The sequence below is a fragment of the Nestor notabilis genome, unplaced genomic scaffold (assembly GCF_000696875.1).
Source record: "Nestor notabilis isolate BGI_N333 unplaced genomic scaffold, ASM69687v1 scaffold9722, whole genome shotgun sequence".
NCBI lineage: Eukaryota > Metazoa > Chordata > Aves > Psittaciformes > Psittacidae > Nestor > Nestor notabilis.
The window spans coordinates 185,125-207,279 of NW_009918734.1; the positions used below are offsets into that span (position 1 = coordinate 185,125).

Here is a 22,155-nt window from a genome sequence, read left to right on the forward strand (position 1 = left end):
CTACTGGGGATGAGATTAGATTGCTGGCATTGTTCTACATAGAAAACAAAACACCAAACATTCATTTTTAATTTTAAAAGAAAAGCTTCCTCAAAATTAAACAGTCCTTGCAAATACGCAAAGAAACATACAGGTAAATCAGATCTGAATCTGTCAAACACAGCAGTGTCCTTCTCATTCCTTCTCCCCGCCACCCTCCACACTAGCGGCATAGCTGAAGTGGCTGATGTGAACCTGATAGAATTAAATTCATTTACATGAAGCCTGGGTATAAACTAAAAAGAAACTTTGTCCCTGCCGCACCTATTTTTTGTCTTTTTCCTGCATTTTATAATGAACTCATGCAAGCATAAGGGGGTTGTGTTGGGTGTCTGTGTGTTGTTTTTAAACAGGCGTAAGAGTTGTGCAAGACAAAACTGAACAAAGTTTTGTTTCACTTCAGACAGATTTTATATTACCAACTCATTTCAGAACTAAAGGTATTGAAAATAAATCCATAGTAATAACAAAAAAAACCCCAAACAACAAACCCTGTAGTCAAACTGCTTTTTCAAGTATACGTCTCCCCTCATGAAAGAATTGCATTAGCCATACCATTGATTAAAACCCATGTCACAATCATTAGGATTTAGACCATCAGTCTAAACTGGAACTGGGCTCAGCTGGATCTCCATCTGAGTCTACACAAGGCTGGAAGCAGGAGGCTGCATTACACCACTCTTCAGGTCCCTGATTCTGACTATACCCACCATCACACCCCCTTCACATCCCCAAAACAGGAGAAGTGGCACAGGAACCACAAAGTGATCTTGGACAGGTATCATTGTTCAAAGATCAACCAGGTGTGCATCTGGTTTGTGCTGACAAAGATGCACATTGCAGACCTACTAGACTGGAGAATTTTGTCCACAATGTCTCTACATAGCACAGCATAAAACATATCTTAGTATTTCATTCAATCTGGAATTCACATCTCGATCTATTGCAATTATGGAAGCCAATGAAAAGTCAATGAGAGGGGTTCTAGAAGAGTTGGTCCCAGCATCAAACACAAATATATATGAAAAATAAAAGGGGACAAACTTTCAAGTCACTATTAGTGATGGTGACAGGTTCAACTTTTCTCCCTTCCTCATTAAATACAAGTCCCATTAATGCAAGAGAAAAATGCAACTTTGCAGCATGTTTGTTCACATCAAGTTTTGACTCAAGAGCACATTTTGCAGTAACAAAATATGGTCTCTAAAGTTGCAAAGTGCACAAGCTGAAGGCACAGAGTACAAACACATAGGAAAATAGATTTCAAAATACCAAGTAACAAAAAAAAAATTAAAAGAGGAAAGAAAAATCTGGAATTTTAAACTCCCTGACAGAAGATACATTTACATGGGACCAACTCTTAAACAGTGACCATTTTTAAACTAACAAACAAATACTGCAAAATAATGAAACTTTATTCTTATTAAGTAAAAGCTCCAGAAAATACCTTAAAGTTTAAAAACTAATACACTGATGTGTTAACTAGTTTTAAGAATGTCCTTAATATTAAGAAAAGAGTGCAAAAAAGAGATTCTTCCATTCTAACACTTTTGGAAGCTGCTGATTTCGCTGCCCATTTCCACTTTGAAAGGATTGTTTTTCAAGGTGCATTCCTCACAGAAAAATCACAGAACATGAACTTGTCGATAGGCTAGACCAAGGAAACATGTCTTTCAAAGTCATCCCAATTGTAGCAGCAACTGACATTTTATTATATAAAGAAGAAAGTCCAAAACTCTTCTTTGAGGCATAGTTCGTGTCAGAGCTCGAGTATCAGCAGTTGCCAAAGGAGGCTCCGGATACCACCTGCGCTCCTCCAGTGTCTGTTCTGGCTAGGAATAGAGGCTGATCCAGTATATTCACTATCTGTACCCCCTGGAGCTTGCACAAGTTGATGAGCCATCTGAAATTATACAAAAAGTTCAAGAAATTCTCTTGTATTAGAACTTCCACCTTATGTCCTTCACCCCCCTTCTTCCAACAGCCCAAAACCCAGCACTGACTGCAAAACATCGACAGTGTAAACAGAAGCTGATATAACGTATAAACATCCATGCATTCATTTCAGGTTGTAAAAGTAGTTCATCATAAAACTGTATGACATTTTATGCTAGGAAATAAAGCAAACAGCTGAAGGCACAGAAGGAAATTTGGTGGAAAGAATGCAATAAAATCAACTGAGGGTAACTAGAGATATTAATCCCCAGTCTCCAAGGCTATTTAATGACAAGCAGGACCTTGCACTTCAATCCCAACCTGGAATGTACATGACTTGATCCTCCCCTGGACAAGTATTTAGTCATCACAAATGATGGGACTTGCACTACACCCAGATAGCTACATGTGGAGATGCAGTCTCCGACACCTTGTCACCCCTGAGATGCCAGAAGTCCACCACTAGGTAGGTGTCCAACCAGTCAGGGACTGCAGCACACTGGAGGGCAGGGTTAGATGCATACTTACTGTAAGTTAACTCTTCTCCAGCTCTCTTGCGTGACTGGTCACCTCTAGGAAAGAAGGGGAAGAAAGGTATTTTCATGATAACACGAACTAATTGAAGATGTTCCTACTTGTAGCAGGGAGGGGGAGTTGGATTAAACCTTTGAAGGTTCCTACCAACCCAAACCATCCTATGATTTTTAAAAAGGGAAATTAGTATGAAATATCTCAGCACAACCATCAAATTTTACAGGCTTCAGAACCAAAATGCAAACATAGCAATAATACATGACAACAGGATTCTCAATTTACTAGAACAGAAGCATGAGCTATATTTTTTGGATTTAATTAGTTCATCCTTCTGTTAAAAGTATGTTTGACTCTATAGGATAATTTTGTACAAAATTAAGATGAGGAAAATTGCTTCTATGTAATGTGGTCTTAAGTCACTCCTCAACTGAACTTTACAGAGCTATGTGAAAAACTCTGCATCTATCACTATAAAAAGGTAAGATGCTCCTGAAAACCCAACAGACTCTACGTAAGTCTGAGCTGACAGCATTCCCTCTTCAAGGGGAAGATTTAAATAAGTAACTATAAAGTTGTATAAACACTGGTTGACCTTACTGGTCCTGAAAACCCAAAGTCAAATTCCCATCTGTCCTGGGTTCAGCTGTAGCAGTCATTTTTTCTCCTTCCCAGTAGCTGGTGCAGGGCTGTGTTTTTGACTTTCAGCCTGGGAACAACGCTGATAACACCGATGTTTTTAGTTGTTGCTCAGTAGGTTTTACTCTGACCAAGGACTTTCTCAGTCTCATGCTCCTCGGCCAGAGAGGAGGGCAAGCCGGGAGGAAGCCGAGGCAGGCCACCTGCCCCAAACTGGCCAAAGGGCTATTCCATACCGCAGCACGTCATGCCCAGTATAGAAACTGGGGGGAGTCACCTGGAAGGCCCAGGTCGGTGCTCTGGTCGGGCTGGGTATCAGTCGGTGGGTGGTGAGCGGTTGTGTCCTCTCCCCTTGTTATTTCCCTTCTCATTATTGTTATTGGTGGTAGCAGTAGTGGTTTGTATTATACCTTAGTTACTGGACTGCTCTTATCTCAACCTGTGGGAGTTACATTCTTTTGATTCTCCCCCCCATCCCTCTAGGATCAGGGGGAGAAAGAAGGGAGGGGAGGGAGTGAGCGGCTGCGTGGTTCCAAGTTACTGGCTGGGCTTAAACCACAACACCATCTATTTGGAAAACATGGTTTATTTCCTTTTATTCTTATGCACACAAACTCTTAAAAGCTGGAAAATACCTATCACCCTTGTGATGATAGCTATGCTATTGATACTGTTAAAGAAGAGAGATTCTAGTATATTTTCATCACAGTGGTTATAATTTCACATTTACCTGCTGGAAGTTAGTAGAAATTGTTGGTTTTTTTCCAATATGAGATGTTCTTTCCTGAAGCCACTCTTAAGGTGATTGAACTGCTGTGCATGCTTTGATTAAGGTCCCTCACAAGAGAAATACTGCCAAGCAACTGGCCTATTCTGCAACAATAGTGTTTACTAGTGTTTATAACCTGACATGCCATTAATGTCGCAGAAGAGACCTCACTGTGCTGTGTTCCTCAAGGTTATTGCTTTATAGGGAAATGCAGCAGCAGACATCACCATTTTTTGGTACAATTACAGGAGAACAGATGATATTTCATACTACTCCAGAAGAGAACAGACTTGGCACACTATTTGCTAGAAGAGAAAACAACCATTCTTATGTATAATATATATATCTATACGTGTAGGAATACAACCTCGGAACAATACTGAGTTGTAAATAAATATAACCTGTGCTTATAACATGAAGAAATTTCAATATGTAATATGCAAGGCAAAATATTTCAAATGCCACTGCAAAATGCCATGTAGCAAATATATTACCTGTACTTCAGTTTTCTTTTACCTGTGTTCTTCTAATGATGACAGACTAACATTTAATATAATCTCCATGTTTACCAGGCTACACTGACTCCCTGACAGTACAACCATATAAATATGCCGAGAAAAACACATTCATCAGAGACTAAATGCCATCAATCAATTATTCCACTGCAAAGGTTTAGTTTGTATTTTTATTTAATAAAATGGAAGCAGTTATATAGAAACAGCAGTTGCACAAAAGCATGGGCTAGGGGGGGCCAGTTTCCTAAACCTACAAGGCATAACAATACTCTTCCCACCTTCAACACCCAGAAGATCCCATACTGCAGAAAGCCTAAAGGAAGAGAACTTTTAGAAATTGTACTTTACCAACAATATATGGCACCGAAAACTTAACTAATACTTGGTTTGTCCTTGTATGACTATCCTCAAGCCCGAATCTCTTCTCTGTCCCCACTTAGCACACAGGACAGAAACACTTTCCTATGGATTTGCAATAGTTTCAGTGCTAGAGAATTATTTTTCTGCCTAAACCAGGAGTTTCTAAAGTATATTCTGAGGATTCCCCCAGGTCTCTAACAGGAGAGCACCACAGAGGCATCTAGCCTTTGCAGTGGTCAGTATTGTTCCTACTACCCTTCCTAGCCTTTCATACAGCATCTTCCTCACAGCACCAGCCAAAGAACTTCATAGCCAAGCTGACAAGGCTGTCTTATTTTCAGGTACCTAGGGAAAAATGTTTTTGAGATTGACTGTTACTACTTGAAACATCATTTTTAATTCTGTATGAAGTGTGAAACTGGTGCAGTTGTAAGCAGAACATTATAAGACACCTACAGAATTAGTAATATTGAAAGTTAGACAAAACTAAAATGTTCCTTTTTTTTGTTCTGTTCTGTGCATTGCATTCTTTTGTCAGCACTATAGGCCAACTCAGTTTCCAAGTCTCAAACTTCTGTGTCTTATGACAAACGCACTGCTCTTCGCCCATGCTCTTATGGCTTTGTTTTCAGTGCCTTAACTCATGTGTACCTGCCAAAAAATCTTTTCCTCAACAGAAAGCCTTACAAGGAGTGAGCCTACAATACCATTTGCATTGGGGTCAGTAGTAGTGTTTTGAAGGTCAATAATTTATCAAGCTTTTAAGAGAGAGATTACCTTTGAGGAAAACTACACGAGAGTACGAAATCCATGAGTGCATCTAACACTAAATATACCCATGTCTAGTGGGTGTTCAAACCACAGGACCAGATTCTCAGCATTGCACAGGTAATGGGAAAGATGAAATACTCTCTTCATGCAGAAATGATCCTCTTGGGGACAGAGCACAATGGTTTCCCCAGCCTGATCTCAGATTGTCAGACTACTGCAAAAGTGGTACACTGCTGTGGTGAAAGCTCTGTGCTTCTGTCTAGGCAGTTAAACAGAAGAGCACAAGGCAACAGGCACCACCCAGAGTGAGCAATACAGGTTAGGAACATTTTCTGCTGTCTCCTGCTGCTTGCTCTTTCCCCCCCCTAATTCAATACTTAGACAAGAAATTACTATTTAAAATAAACACCTTAACTATATAAATAGCTCTGTAAGTGGAATAAGGAGAAAAAGTCATCAACTGACATTTTCGGAAGCATCATAAAAAGAAGTCAGTTTACAGAAAATAAACAGACAAAATAAAGGCTGAGCAAGGGCATGATAACACATTAGAAACAACCAAAACACAGGGAATTGTGTTTTGAATTTGTGAACTATAAACAATCTGTTTCATGAAAATATTTCAAGACTTCTAATCATCCACTTCTTGGTAATATCTGCAGGGTTGGCAGTGCTCAAGAAGTGTGGAAAACAAGGCTGCATTTCAGATACTGAGTTGTGAAGGTTATTTATTAACTCTTGAATTATTTCTTCAGTATTTTTAAGTGTATCTATTTTTATCATTTCAGCACAGTCCAGCACAATTACTACTGAAGACTAATAATTATTACCTAGTAAAACCATTCTGCATAAGCTCTCTCTGAAGTTTCTGGTCTTGAGCAGCATATTCCTGAAGTTCAGACTCCACAGCAGGTGGCAGAATATTTGGGATGAATTTAGAAAATAAAGCTGGTGCCATCTGTACCCATTCTGTAAGAAGAGGGGAAGCAACAACAAAACATGTGGAAAAGACCTTTTGTGAAAATTGTACTCTTGGACAAACGTAACTTTGTTCTACTTTAAATACAATTTAGCATCTTGAATTTAAGCAAAGAAATAAAACCCACCCAAAAAACTCCAAACCATCCCCAAACTCCACAGAAACCAAGCCTTAAAGCAGAACCATGAGACTTAAAATCATAGAATCATTGTAGATAAAGGAATTACTATTTGTCACCAACCTCATCATCAAATTGAAATTCAGTTCTTGCTGCATCTCACAGGTCCTGCTGAGTCTCTGGACTCTCCTTGATACAAGTTTGATCATCAACTCACCTTGATAATCAGCTCATTTGTAACACTTTAGACTGGGAAATGTATTCACAAAACTTACACCGGTCTTCCCTGAGCCTTACTTCTAGAGACCACACTAATGTCACCATATAACCCTGTATCTCCATCCCTCATTTCAAATGAATTAATGCAATTCTCTCCCCGATCTTCCAAGGCTTAGAGGAACACTTTTCCAATGTTCATTATGTAATTTTAACCTCTACTAGTTCAGCTTCAGGATAGAAATGTGATTTAATTTCACTACACCGAACACTGCCTTACCAGAGCAGGACAGTTTACCTTAAAGTTGCTTCAAGGCTGATTATATGCAACACAGAATGAGTCAAGGATAAAAATTGGGTTTCTAGCAACTGTTCTGAGAAAAATAAATACTTCTGGAGTATTTCTGAAGCCAGGCTTCCCAGAGATTACAGCAGTTACCTTAAACTCCATCTTTATTTGGAAAAAAGGGATGCTATTAAATACATTCACTAAGGCACATGATAAGTTTTTACCCAATTCCCACATGTATACGTGGTCAATGCCAAGCTTCAGCCTTCACTCTAACTGGCAAACTCACTAATCATTATTAGTGTACAGGGGGCTTAAACAAAAAACAATGCACTAAACCCCCTCATTACAGAATAGTTTAGGTTGGGAAAGACCTTTAAGATCATCAAGTCCAACCATTAACCCAGAAGTGCCAAGTCCATCACTAAACCAGGTCCTTAAGTGCCACAGCTACACATCTGCTAAACGCCGCCAGGGATGGTGACTCAACCACTTCCCCGGGCAGCCTGTTCCAACACTCAACAACCCTTTTGGTGAAGAAATTTTTCCTAATGACCAATCTTTGGGTTCAGCCACCCAGAGAGTTTTACCCAGCAAAGACCACAGCCATCCAAACCATGAGCAGCCAGTTTCTCCCGGAGAATGCTGTGGGTAACAAGTATCAAAGCCTTTACTGAAGCCTAGGTAGACAACATCCACAGCCTTTCCCTCATCACTAAGTGGGTCACCTTGTTACAGAAGGAGATCAGGTTAGTCAAGCAGGACCTGCCTTTCATAAACTCATGCTGACTGGGCCTGACCTCTGGTTGTTCTGTATATGCTGTGTGATGGTACTTGAGATCATCTGCTCCATGACCTTCCTCAGCACCAAGGTGAGGCTGTCAGGCCTGTAGCTCCCCACATAAAAAAAAACAAAAGCAAAACCAAAGCAACAAAACCCCCAAATTCTACAGACATGAAACAACATTCTTCAGCTTATGAAATACAGGAAAAAGGTACCATGTAGAATGTGTTGCCTACTAAAGACTGAATAATTCAGCCAAACTAGTAAACTGACTTGGAATTCACAACATGAAATACTGTGGTAGGATATTTTATGCTATTGCTAGATCATTATAGGTGAGGTGAAAAGAGTATTTCAAACTAAATCCAAGTGGGCCAACTAGTGCCTAAGCATTCCCAGGCTCCAGTGTTTTCTACTGCAGACACCATGTGCTGGAGCTAGGATTAGAAGACAGCCTTTTCTGGCAACATTTGAAATCTAACAGCTGTCAAGTACTTTCTGCCTGAAGAGAAAATCATTGAAGAGAAAGCCCACCACCAGCCACATCAGCATTATTTTCCCTTTTGCTTTCTGCACTGCCTGAGCAGGCACTTCCCAGTGCTGCTCTACTCCCGCAGCAAATCCCACTAGCCACGTTTTCTGCTTTACTTCACCAGTTATCTGCTCACCAGACCAACAACACATCCACTGGAGCAAGTCCCACAGAATAAGTAGAAAAGCATGGCCTCAGAGAAACTCTTGTCCTGATTGTTTCAGAATTCATCCTCAAGAACCAGCACCACCAAACAACCTTTTACATTGGGAAGTCTACCCCATGCTCTTCTGGTTGGAATGAGGCTGAGAAGTTTGAGAAGCAAGTAATTAGAGCAAATATGTATCTGTTTAAATAATAGCTCAAAAGTCAACTCTTGAGTCTTCCTACCAGCTGTGGAAAGCAGGTATCACACATTGTAGGAAAACTTTTTATACTTAAATATATTACAGACATAAGACAACTATTCAAAACCTGATTAGGCCCATAGTACCAACTCAAACCAGTATCTGTTGTGTTGTGAAGCAGGCAACACAACAGCGATTATCTGAACTGGAAAACTGGGAAATCACAACTCCATCACCTACAGCATTAAGGGCAGTACAAGAAAACCATGCTGAGCTGCTTTCAAAAGGATTATACTTTTATATTTATGTAAACACCTTTCATTTCTTTGGTACTGAACAGTTCACAAACATGAAATCAGTATGGCCTTAAAAATGATGGTACAATGTTAATTTTGCTGTAAAAATAATCCTTGCTTACTGAAAGTGCTTTATCCATGCAGTCTGTAAATGGGAGGGTCCACCCCATTCCTGGCTTGCATACAGGCACTAAAGCCTTTTGTAAAGCTTTCCCATCCTCATTTCTCTATCAACCAAAGTACAACAGACTTATAGAAGCACTTCTTTTTTACCTGGTCGTAGTGTATACAGGCCTTTCACAATATTTGCCATGGTTGAAGGAGTTATTTGAAACGGCGTTGACTGAGCTTCCAAAAGTAAAGCTGAAATAAAATTAAGAGAATTATTAGTTACTCTAATCAAGAAATACAGGCACTTACATATGCATTTTTGGATCAAAGAGAAACAGTGGTTGTGCTGGTTTTGCTTTCTTATGTTCTCACAAAGGCATCAGGTATATAACTGACAACTTGATTCTCAAAAGCAATAAAACATCACCTTTAATAGAAGTATTCTGCCCAAATTGCATATGATGAAAATGGGAAATAACTTATCTATCATCCATTTTCAGACAGGCAGCAGGAGTTGTAAGAGAAAACCAAGCAAGTGATGGCTCTAAGTATTCAGATGCAGAACTGAAGTAAACAATTTATTTTTAGAAGCACGCTCATACTGCGTGTGCCAAACACCTGGAGATTCACAAATCCTTGCTTTACAGTACTTAGAATCTTGTACAGAGAACTAAGGATGACTGGAAGTCTACAAACAGGGTACAAGCAGTATAAAAAATAATATGTAAAAATCAAAGAAGAAAAGTGATTCTCTTAAACACAAGTGAACATTTTTATTTCATTCCTGGCATCTTCTGTAGTAAACATTGCAATAATTGCATTTTCCTCTTGGGGAAAAACCTGGCAATAGCACATTTACTGTTTATATTACAATATACAGGCCTTTACCCTGCTTTGTAGTTATTTAAGGTTTATATTTATATCTGAATTATAGAAACACCAAGGAGAAAATAAATAAGTAAGGTTAAACAAACTGCTGCCTCTCAGTTTTTATTCCTCTACAAAGGAGTTAAGCAACATACACACCTTTTTGTACCCATTACATAGAGGAGAAATGACTCTTACACTCTACCTAAAGGGCGTATCTCTGTGCTTACATTGTACAGACTCTGCTTTTTAAGCTTCAGAGCATCTACAGATCTCGCTCCAGCATCTGCCACTACAGGATTTGCCATGAAATGAAAAACCTTCAGTAGCATGTTCTTTTCTTTCTGACACTGTCTAAGTGGCTCATGTAATAGGGAGATTAAAAAACAAAGAGTTTTTTCTAACCTCCAAGTAATCAGAGTCGTTATATTTAACTGTTGCAGATGAATTTATTTTATAAAGAACCATCTTACAAGCACTTGCTCATTTCAGCTGAAGCCTTGAGGGGGTAAGAGCCTCTGATTTGTTTTGTAATGACTTATTTACAGCCTATTTCCTAAGCAGTTTTTCAAAGAGCCCCCTGGCAACCAAGAAAGTTGCAAATCATAAAATTAAAAAGGGTATAATGCTTTATAAGGAAGATAAGCAACAGTAACAGACACTCCAAACAATGTGTATGTATATATATTTAATTAGACTGAAGCTACTTCAGCCCAAGTTTTACCAACAGATTTGCAGTGTCCAGAGAATTGTAAATTTGTTCTTCAGATATAGACATCAAATTATATTCCTAAAATATGTATAGCCAATGATTTTAAACAAAATAAGCCTAGGAATTAACACTGACATACAAAGCACAAAGTCCAGAGATAGAAGTCACTTGAATATTTGGTAAGAAAATTAAAGTAACATAGCTTTTTGAATATAATCCTCAGACAGAAAATTGTAGTTTCACTAGTTACAACTAGCAAAAGCAATTAAAAAGTATTTCAGAAGCTACTTTATGTAACTGTGTCTGTAAAAGGACATACTGTGGGAGAAAAATAATGCTATTCAGAGTTTTCTTCCCTTCCAGCTAACGGAAACCCCCACCAGTGGTGCCTTAACACAATCAAGGTGTTGATGAATTATTTCTACAAGCAATAGTTTAAAAGGATAGTCCACAACTTGAGTATAGTTCACCATTACAAACATGCAACATTACTTGTCGCTTTGGTTAAGGTAAAATTCACCCGTGAAGCTCATTTCAACTGTGATCCTTTGAGGTAATGTAAACAGATATATTTGCAATGTAAAGCACCTATAATAAGCAGCCACTTGTTTCCGTTCCAGATTATTGACCACATTACCTAGCATTAGAAAGGGATTTCATGATTAAAATCAGTGGAAGGATTCACAACGCAAATTTTAAACCACTCCCCGACTACAGCCAAATACAAGCATGATGGCATTAAATTCAACAACACTATAACAAAGTAATGGCATATATTTCCTATTTCTCAATAAAGGAAAGTGAAAGAATATACTATTCATTAAACCATAATCCAGCCTACACTTTTTCTAAAAGCTAGATATCAATACTTGATAGAAATAGCACTTCTGTAGGATATGCCTTTTCAGAATGATTTCCATAAGAATGAAAAGGCTCCTCTCTTCGGATAGATCCAAAAATCTCAATTCAGGTTTACAGTCAAAGACATAAATAGATGGAAGATGTCAAACTTCACCTTCGGTTTTGCAATGAAACCTAAAGATTCATTCCTGGATTACTTCTCAAGAGAGGGTCACTTAAAATAGGAACAACTGTGCCAGACATGCTGAAGTTACCTCTGTTGTTATTTTACCATCTCATGAAAGACCTCCAAATATTAAGGCTTTGGCTCTTGCTTTATTAGAACAATTAAGACAAGACAGAAATTGCACAGACTCCTTTACCTACTCCCAGAAGCTCCAATAAAACTAAGCCTCAGATGACTGACAGCAGTACCGACGCTGTGATACTATCTGACCACCTCCCCACTGTTTGTGAGCTAATACTGCATTTTACAGACTAAGTAACCAATATGCAAAGAAGTTAATTAACCTGAAAATAGCCTTGAAAGCAACTCATGGCAGAATCAAAGAAAAGCGTGGGTTCCCAAGCTGAAATGTTTTAATTCAGAAAGATATAAGATGCTTTGAAATATTGCTGAACCAAGGTAAGACACAATACCCAGACCAACCTCAGGATTCTTGTGAGTTATGGTGGATGAACTATATTGGAGGAAGTGACGTAGGAACCTGCAGCACTTCAGGTACTCCGCAGTAACTAAGTTACTCCATTATTACACAGTAACACTGGAGATGCTTGTCCCTCAACGAAGCTTTAAGCTATCCTGTAATTACAGTGGGGTATGAGGGGCAAGATCTGGGACCTCAATAATTCCAGGAGTAGCAGATGATATCTCAAGTTCAAAATCACTAGTTCGTAACTCAAAGTTCACTTGCAAAACCTAAGAGTTACCCATCCTAAAGATCCTTTTCTATCCTTCAACATTCCTTTAAACCAGATCTATTTTGCATGGCAGAAGACTGAAACTTTTTACATGTTAGCATGCAAGATTTTTTCCTCCCTTTCCAAGTAATCCAATAGAACTTCAAACTAAGATATTTTAACAAATCATACCTAAGCATGGCTTAGGCAGATGTGTTCAAAGTTGCAGTTACTCAAGGATGCACTTAAATATAAAGTGTATTCCCATTAAAAGCAACTCCAACAGCTTCCACAACTAAGGCGTTGGCCAGCTGCTGCTCTCCAGTCAACTGAAGCAGAACCGATTGCTTAATGAAGCTGCAAAGTAGAACGAATGCATTCTGCAGATCTTTATCCCATTGTACAAACTGTGCTCTTTAGTACCTATTTCTAGTATGCAATATTTATATTCTTTTGCAGAACAGTAACATTTCCACAGAACTTGAACCCTTACATAACTGTACGTGAGCCACACCTGAGCCTTCCAGATTGGTTGGGTTTGTTCTAGGCTTTTTTGGGGGGGGCTGTGCTTTTTTGGGGGTATGTCATTCTTTGGAGTTTGGGAGTTGTTGGCTTTTTTTTTTACGTGCTGCCTACTTTATTATTAAATGGACTGATCATTTCATTACTTTAACTGAGATACAATTTGTACATGTTAACTTCAACAGCCTTTATATGAAAGCCAAGCTTCCCTCTGGTTTAACCCTCACATTTGCACTAACACCAAACTTCTGTATTTTTATTTTCCTTTAAACAGAACTAAACCCAGATTTTTAGCAACTTAACTTCTTCAAAAGCTTGTAATGAATTGAAATGTGGATTAGAAAAAAAGACTTAAAATGTTGTGTTTATTACTAAGCATTTGCCAGTAGGAATTTCATAGAGCCACAGATTACATTTAAAATATTCATTGCATAGCCCAAAAGCTTTATTAAGTATCTAATGAAAATGCTACAAAATAAAAATCCCAAAGCTTTAATCACATGGAAAATACCCTGTGTCATTAGAAGAATAAATATGAAAAACAAAGCTATAAATGTAGAAATATATACTTTTGGATTTCTATAATTGGAAAATAAGGTGATACTTTTCTGTTTGCAATTTTATGTTAAGGCTTATTGAAATGGGAACATTATTCCTATTCATTTAACAAGGAACCAGATTAAACATGACAGTCATTACTTCAGACTGTATTTTCCAATGAGAAAATTCCCTTACTTTGAAGGTGCTGCAACTTAATCAACATGAAACATGGAAAAATAAGAAATGCAACTTCAACTTTTTAAAATAGCCTAGTTCTTTGGTGGAAAGTTAGTTCAGTGATAAAATTTGCGTATAGATTAAGTGTTATTTAAAGAATTTGGGCATATTCTGTTATACTTGGTAATAATACATACTATTTCCAATATGGCTACAATACAATTACTTAGCCCTTAGCTGACAAATTACAACTAGCACTTCAGTATTAGCGATACCACCCCGGGGCAGCTTGTTATTCTTGATTATTCCATCAGGTCTGCAGAGCACGGAGGGTTTAAGAAAGATTAATAGCTACACAAGGAATATCCCATACAGCCCTTGAGAGTGTGCGTGGGACCTGCTGAGGTCTAAGAATAGACTGACATTAAGGTGACAATTCAGTGTTTCAAAGAAAGAGGAATGGTCAATGCAGCATCCCAGCGGAGTCCCCATATGCTGGAAAAGAATTGGAATATGCTGCAGTTGATTTTCACTATCAGTTAGCTGTGTCTACCAATATTTGGAAGGAAGACAGGAAGGAAGGAGAAGAAGGAAAGTATTTTTTAGGGTTAAAATTGGGAACTTGAAGTGGAGGCGGTAACATTAACCTATTCGCCTACACAGAATAAGCCAGAAATTAAACACTGAACAAATTCACAATCCTGTAGATGCATAAAAATCTTTTAAATGTAATTTTAACAAAGAACTCTACAATAAATGCATCCCTTCCCTACATCTAAAAAAGGACCCTTTATGCTACAGAACCCTCTTTTCTCTCCTTCCCCAAGCATTTAATGTCTAAAGCTGGTATTTCAATAGCTTTATAGCTGTGAAAAGGAGCAAAATAGCTTTTTGTTGTAGAGAAATCCTAACAGAAGTCACCACACTTTAGTCTGGTACAAATACACTGGAATGAATCTGGATTTCCTAGTGCTCTGATACCTTGCTTCATTTCTAAGGCCCTCAGGAAGCTATCTTCTAGTATCATTTTACCTATCCAGACACAAAAGCCTATTCTAAAGACAGAGAGCAAGGCTCTCCACTGGCAAGTAATTCTGCCTTTTTAAATTATTATTTTAAAAGAAATCTACAATTTTATTCTTCTGTATCATTCTTAAACTTAAAAAGCAAGAAAGAGCTTTATGAAGGTGGCAGAGTTAAGATCATGCAGCTTTTTCTTCTCATACTGATTTTGCACACTTGAAAGAAGCAAGCAAAGCAGTGTCTAGGGGCTGAGTAACACCCAATGTATTACAGAAGGAAAGAGTCTCAGCAATCAAATGGGACTTTTTGATTAACAACATACTGCTTCTGCCATCATAGCAGTCACTCTGTGTCTCAAAGAACAGCGATTTCAAATGCTTAAGGGCAGATTCTCTATTAATGCTTCGGTTCAGATTAGAAATGTGCTTTTGAAGCAAATTCACTGATCATCCCCGTTTACAGCTCCTTGTTTCATATGACAGAGCTGCCTTGGAGCATATTAACTTCGTTCCTTTTGGGCAAGATTAAACCAGATGTGCTCAAACTCCTAACTGGCATTCTGCCCATGGGACCAGACATTAGCAAGTGTGAAACAAAACTCTCCCAAATGCATGTAAAGGTAAACAACAACAACACATAGGTGTTTCTTACTCTATTCCCTTTATACCACTCCACTTATTAATGTGGATGTAGCCTAAACCACGCAAGGAAACCTTCAGCTCTTCCCACAGGACAAATACCTTCCAAGATATAAACCCATGGTCACCAAACTTCTGCTGCACCAAACCTATAACGATGCTCTATGCTTTTTTGTCAATACCAAGACACTGGGCTACACTGACATTGAATCCAACAGCCAATCAAGTACAAGTTCATTTATGAAGCTACTGCTATTTCCCTATGAAACATAAGCATTAGATCTGATAAGGTAAGAAGAAGCTCAAAGAACAACTTCTTGAATGTAAATCCGGAAGAACAGGATACAGGAAGGGTAATGGCAAATGTTTTCTGTAAGCAGATGAAAAATAATGAATGTTTTCTCTCTTGGCAGAGGATTTTCTCTGCAGTTTGTGCATCAGGACAATAACAGGTTGCTTCTCGTACACCGATTACTTGAGACAGATGTCAAAATAGAGGGGAGGAAAAAGAAATGCCAGCTCAAGTAAGGAAAAAGTCAATCCAATCCATATTTTTCTTGTCTATCTCTGTCAAAAGGTGAGACACAGCAAGTGAATAAAAAACCCAACACATCAAAATAAACCCTGTGTTCTCTGTTGTAGCTGTACAACCAGGCCATGAACCTGGCATCAATCACAGCCTTTGGCATTGGTGCTCTTCTCCTGAGGTAGTTACAAGATCTAGATAAAGAATTTATTAACAAAAGGCACTATGCCACAGCAGTACAAAGCCAAAGAGATGAGGGTCCCTTGCTGACATCAATTCGTTTCTAGAGGTCAACAAAGCAAAACACACCAGCTAAATACGTAGCTCTCCTGCTTACCCACTGCACAAGCAACAGGAAACATGCTCCCTGCTACATTTATCAACTCTAACAGCTATAACTAGATTCATTCTCCATAATTTTGTATTAAATTTGTACCTGCTGCAACCAAAAAGGACAGCTGGACAATTTCGTCCACAGAAAGCTGTTAGCAGCCTTTTCCAGCTTTCAAGTAAACTTTCCTGGTCCTTTTCAGAAAGCACTGACACAGTGGAAATTCCCCTCCCGATTTCTATGAAGATTCTTACTTAAGACAGACAAGTTTTCCCAGTAAGCTATTAGAAACTGCTCATGTAATGAAACAGGCTGTGAGTCCTCCCTCTCCTCCAGGCCTTTTACAATGAAATTTTTCTTGGAAAGCCATGAGAATTGGTATTTTGGGTGAATATAAATGATACATTTTTACACTGAGTTTTAGCTCTGAACTCACACAAGCACAACATGGGAAACTATGCTCAACAGTCACCTACATGCTATTGAGAATCTACAGACAGATAACCTGCCACTCTGTATGCTCAGCTTTCAGTAGCTAATTCTGTAGTTCTCTTGATATATAAACAAAAGTTACCTTGATCATAAACAAAAATCTGAGACATTCAGAAGCTGAAATCTAGTGTTTTAATCCTCAAGGATCATTCTGTCTACACTTCCTATTTTCAAGCCCATGCTCTAGTTCTGAATCAGTATATTTCAGGGAATTGCATCATTCACAGGCCATGTTCTCACCATGGATCCTGATAACAATTTTAAGACTCATTAAGTCTTGGTCCCTCTTTATAGTATAGCATTTTCTTCATGGCCCAAAATGTTTCCTTTCCTCTGGGAAAAAAGGACCTGTTTTATGATCTATTCCTGACACAGCAGATCAGTGATAGGAACACAGGAAACCCAGGTCTAACCTACCAGAAGAGACTGGCTGCATAAGAAGAAAAAAATCTCACATATCTCTGAATTTTCCTGCTTATAAATCATCTCATGCAGGACTCTAGCAGGAACAAAGACAACATTTACCACCACCCCTTCCCTAGTGACAAGGGGATATTATCTGCACCTTGCCCCCCCTCCCACTTCTGAATCCTTTTGTAAATAAGATGCTATATCTTTGCTTGTTACAGTTAGTTAAGTAGTTCTGCACACAGCAACTTCTCCCAAGCCATTTAGTATAACAGCCTTATCTGCAAGAGCCAGCTTTGGCTTTGTAAGGAAAATAATCAGGTTATATTCACTTAGTTCCACTTCAATTTGAAGAGCATTGACTCAATATGTGTGAATGTAAAAGTGTTTCACAAACACAACTGTGTTCATGGATCTGTGTATTGTTTTTTTATGTATTGACTTCAACTGCTCGTAAGTGCTCTACATAGTAGAGCATTGTGGGATTTTTTAATAAACATTTCCTCTATCAAATAAATGGAACCAAATTGGTGTTCGTGCAGGCATAATTTGTCCAAGTAAAGCTCACTTAAGCAGTATTTCTTCTGTAAGTAATGAATTCACACCTTAATCACTCTATTTCTGCAACCAAGTGCTCAGGTAAGTGCTCCCACCACAAGAGACTGTTGTACCAGGAGTTCATTTTGCATCTTCCTGCCTTCAACTACATAGCACAGGGACTTGGGCTGTCCCAACCAGTGGGAGTTTGAGCAAGATCAAACACCAAGGAAGAGATCTGTGCCGCACTGCTGCTCTGACTTTATTTTCCCCCATCTTTTGAAGTGAAGCAGGAACTTTTTCTTTGAGCAAGAGAACCTGAAATGTACTCACAGTCCTTCCTGAACACAACTTCAAATACAAATGCCAATTTCCAGGCTCTGATAGAAAGACAAGAACTACAAACCAACCTCCCTTTGTACAAAAAACATAGCAACAAATTTCAAGAGCAAAAGCAGATGCTGTTCTTGTCCTCTTGAGTCTAGTCCACAAACATTAAACCTATTTTGTTGTTTGCTTTTCAAAATAGAGGGAAGGCATGCTGCTTCTCACTCAACTGGCAGCTGCAGCACCTCTTTATACAACAGCCCCTTTCTCTATATAGATCACAATTTCATTGACTTTCATTTCCTAAGCATACCCACTCTAAACTTTATTCCCCTCCTCCCCATAATACAAAACCACTTTTCTGTTGAATCAAATCTATACAAAATGTCAGGAAACAGCACCACACACTGACAATGTGGAGGTAATTAACAAACACTGACTTACATGCTGTTTTCACAGAGCCCTTATACTCCCAAAAATGAAGGTAATATACTTATCTATTATGGCCTGAATTTCATCAAGCTAGAAAGAACAGCCAAGAATGGCAGAAAATAATACAACACTACACGTTTTTCAGCACCTCTGCAGCACTATAATAATAAAGAGGGACCAAGTGCTATGTGTCTTTAATTATTTCCCAGGTAACTGATAGCAAGCTTAGAATTTTCTTTAGGCATACTTTAACTCAATTTAAAGATCCTGTTACCCAAGATTTAAACAGGTCAGGTCATGGGCAGGAGTTTATACACATCAGTATATATTATCTTACTTAAGAGTAAGACAAAAAACCTAAATAACTTAGTTTTAATAAGCTGATGGTAAGACTGAAATGAAACCCAAGGAAGTTGCTCATTAAACAACAGACCAAATACAAAACAACCCCATCAGTGACAGCTTAATTTTTCAATGATTTACTTAATTTTACTTCTGCAACTACCACAGAGCTGGGCAGAAGTATTTCAGATTTCAAACACACACAACCACAGGTTTTGCCTTTCAATAGTTCAATCTACAATTACTATTTGATTCTCATACTTATGATCTAAAGATTTGACCAGCTTAACCTTTGCTTTGTCGTTGTAAAAAACCCAAATCACATTAATGTTTTCATTGCCTGAAAAACGCATACACTTAAAATTAAAGGTACTTAATTTTAAGGAAGCACCAGCTGAATTTTCAATGATCCTGTTGCAGCAATCATCTTACCAGATTTCATGACACCATTAAACCTCTTTGGCACACAATAAAAGATCAGGCCCATGGGCAGACTTTCCTCATTGTCTTGCTATTTCCAAGGTGATCTGACCTGCTACATGGCTAACAGCTCTTCTTAGGGAGACTTTTCCAAATAGGAAGAACAAGATGGCATCAGAGCTGATCATCTCCCATCATTCCAGCCTACCAGCCTCCTTGGTTCACCCATCCTTCTCCAAGAATACCAACTCAGTGACCCTAAAAAGTTTAGCAAAGCTTTCCCCCAGCTCTTCTCTGGAAAGCAAGGGCATTAATACCCAAGTAAAGACAAAAGAAGGAATTTACTTGACTAATTGTCCACTCTGTGGTCCCCATTTAGCATACAGATAGCAACTGCTTCAGAGCAAAGCAGAGAAGAGCAGCTAGATGAGAACAGAGACACTGCAGAACGGGGGGGTTACAAAAGGGAGTACACCAGGCTAGGTACTGAACTCAGCCCAGGGCACACGAACTATCCAGCATCTACAATTGCAATTCTCTCAGCCCTGTTGGTCAACTGCTCACCACTTTCTGAACTCCAACTCTGATTATCTCCACCTTTGCTAATTGCCCTTTCAAGGGACTAACCAGGCCAGTACCAAGTTCCTTAAGCTCATACAACCACACACTGGTGGTGGCAGGCTGTAGCAAAACTCAGCAGTTCACCACAGGAGCACTTAATGGGAAGTTTTATCACTTGAAGCATATTCTATTTGCATGAACCCATTAGCTTAACAGAGAAAATGCTGCCAGCATCAAGCAGTTCACTAACTAGCAGGGAGTTCTCAAGTACATCATGACAGTAACCCCAGTGGTGTCATAATTCTTTGACCACGCCACATTCTTAATGATACCTGTCAATATTTTGACAATGAAGTTAAAGCGTAACAGCATAAGCAACAGGACAATAAAACATTTGTTGTCATCATCAGAAATCCTAAGGGAAAATGTAGATTCCCCAAGATACACAACAAAACCCTTACTTCATACAAGGTCATATTCTCTGAACAAGTGTGCCACATTTCTTCATGTGGATGCCTTCAAAAGGAATCTGTATTTAAGTTCACTAATCATTTGCCATTTTCTCCCTATTGGCTGTGGATTTCTGCAATATCTGAAAGCACAGTGGTTTTCCAGACTCCCATTGTAAGAAAAATTCAATAGGTTTACTTACGCATTAGGTTGTAAATGTGCTTTTCTGCAACATGTTCCGTAAACAGCTTTATAAGGTCATCTTTTAAGTCTCTGTTAAGCTTGGTTTCTATGTAAAATTTATTCTGGAAAATAAGACAGAAGTTTTCAAGTTTGTTTTTCATAATAGCAAATAAAGTACATTTACTTATCCCTAAATAAAAACAGTTCAAGAATTTAAAGCTGCAGAATATCTGACCTGTAAATTCACCTGCTTCCTTGGTGACTGTATTTATACTAAATAGAACATTCCTGTACAATAAAAAAACCCAGGTATTTAAAATTAAGAATGCAAGTGGCACTACTGATAACAAACCTACTTACAGATAGGGATGCTTTTCCCCCACTCCCTGTATCTGCAGCTGTATCTACATACTGATACAGACTGGGGAGTTTGTAGGAAAATACGCTTCATTTTAGAACTTCATAAATGCTCTAACTCCAAAATAGGGCTGGACATAATGTTTGCAACAAAGCAAAGCATTTTTACCAATGTCTAAAAGCAAGTAAGCCATTAAGATAGGTATGTTACAATAATAAATCATCAGTAGAACTATCTACTTCTGTGGTTCATCATTACTCCCAGAGGATGGCTGGTCAGAATTAATCAACTGTGGCAATAAGCAATATATACAAATCTATACAAAACTGAGCCACATTGCCATTTTTAGGATTCAATTATCTCAATCCACTCAGTATTAATAATAAATTCACCCCTTCAACCTTCAAAGGAAATTCTATTCATGAGTTCCTTGAGGACCTCTAAACCTAATGTAGTATTTGGTGTTATTCCTCAGTTCCCAGCCTGCAATTAAGAGTAAGATTTCTTGTCTGTTATATTATTCATAGGTGGGTTTTAAATGCTGGAAAAAGTAACTGTTTCAAGATAAATCTTCTACTGTCACAATACTAATGTGGAAGTAGAACAACTGAATTCATCTGGACAACTTGTGTAAAAGAGTTAAATAGATACCATAATAGAAAATAAACTTAATAAAAAATAATGTACTGAAACACTTATCCAAAAGATTTACTAGAGGAGAGGATCTCTTAAGAGAGAAAGATTTTTCCACGCTTTAAATCAAGTTGTTTTCCTGTTCACTTAAGCATTTAGCATAATTGAAACAAGCCCTTGGAAGACTATTAGAGCAATCTTGATCTATTTTTGTGAAACCCATTTTCTTGGTCATTACCAAAACTATACACATAGCATAAACTGACCATGCAGAAATCACTTACGTTTTCAAGGCAAGTATTCAGCAGCATTTACCTTTAATGAAAATTGGACCTATTGGAACAAAAGCAATCTGAGGGCTGAAATCTGCCCCTATTGAGGTTTAGGTTTGTTGCAGTAATGGACAACAGCCTTCTTATGATTTTTTCTAAATATAGTAACTTCCTACTGACAGTTCCCTCCCTACCTGCAGAGGTGTTTTCAAGGCCTATTACTCAGTTGTTTCCCACCTCACTTTGACCTGTTCTTTGAACAGAGGTTGAGGGAAAGGCTCTGCAGAATAACCTCCCTTGTAAGAACAGACTAACTCAATCTGTAATATTTTTGGTGAATGGTGAATTGCCATTGCAAGAGAAATTCACAGCAAATGAAGATACACACCATAGGATCATAGAATAGTTAGGG

At 38.3% G+C, this 22,155-nt stretch overlaps 1 protein-coding gene across 1 annotated transcript; it reads right to left on the reverse strand.

The window, feature by feature from the left end:
• Nucleotides 1–1,436: 1,436 nt before the first annotated feature.
• LOC104402093 (CDK2-associated and cullin domain-containing protein 1-like) lies at nt 1,437–20,670 on the reverse strand (the record flags this gene model as incomplete). Its single annotated transcript, XM_010009877.1, has 5 exons — nt 1,437–1,942; nt 2,503–2,546; nt 6,390–6,528; nt 9,394–9,483; nt 20,500–20,670. Coding segments are annotated over 5 exons (485 nt in total), but the record flags the coding sequence as incomplete, so codon positions are not given.
• Between the last annotated feature and the right edge of the window lie 1,485 nt (nt 20,671–22,155).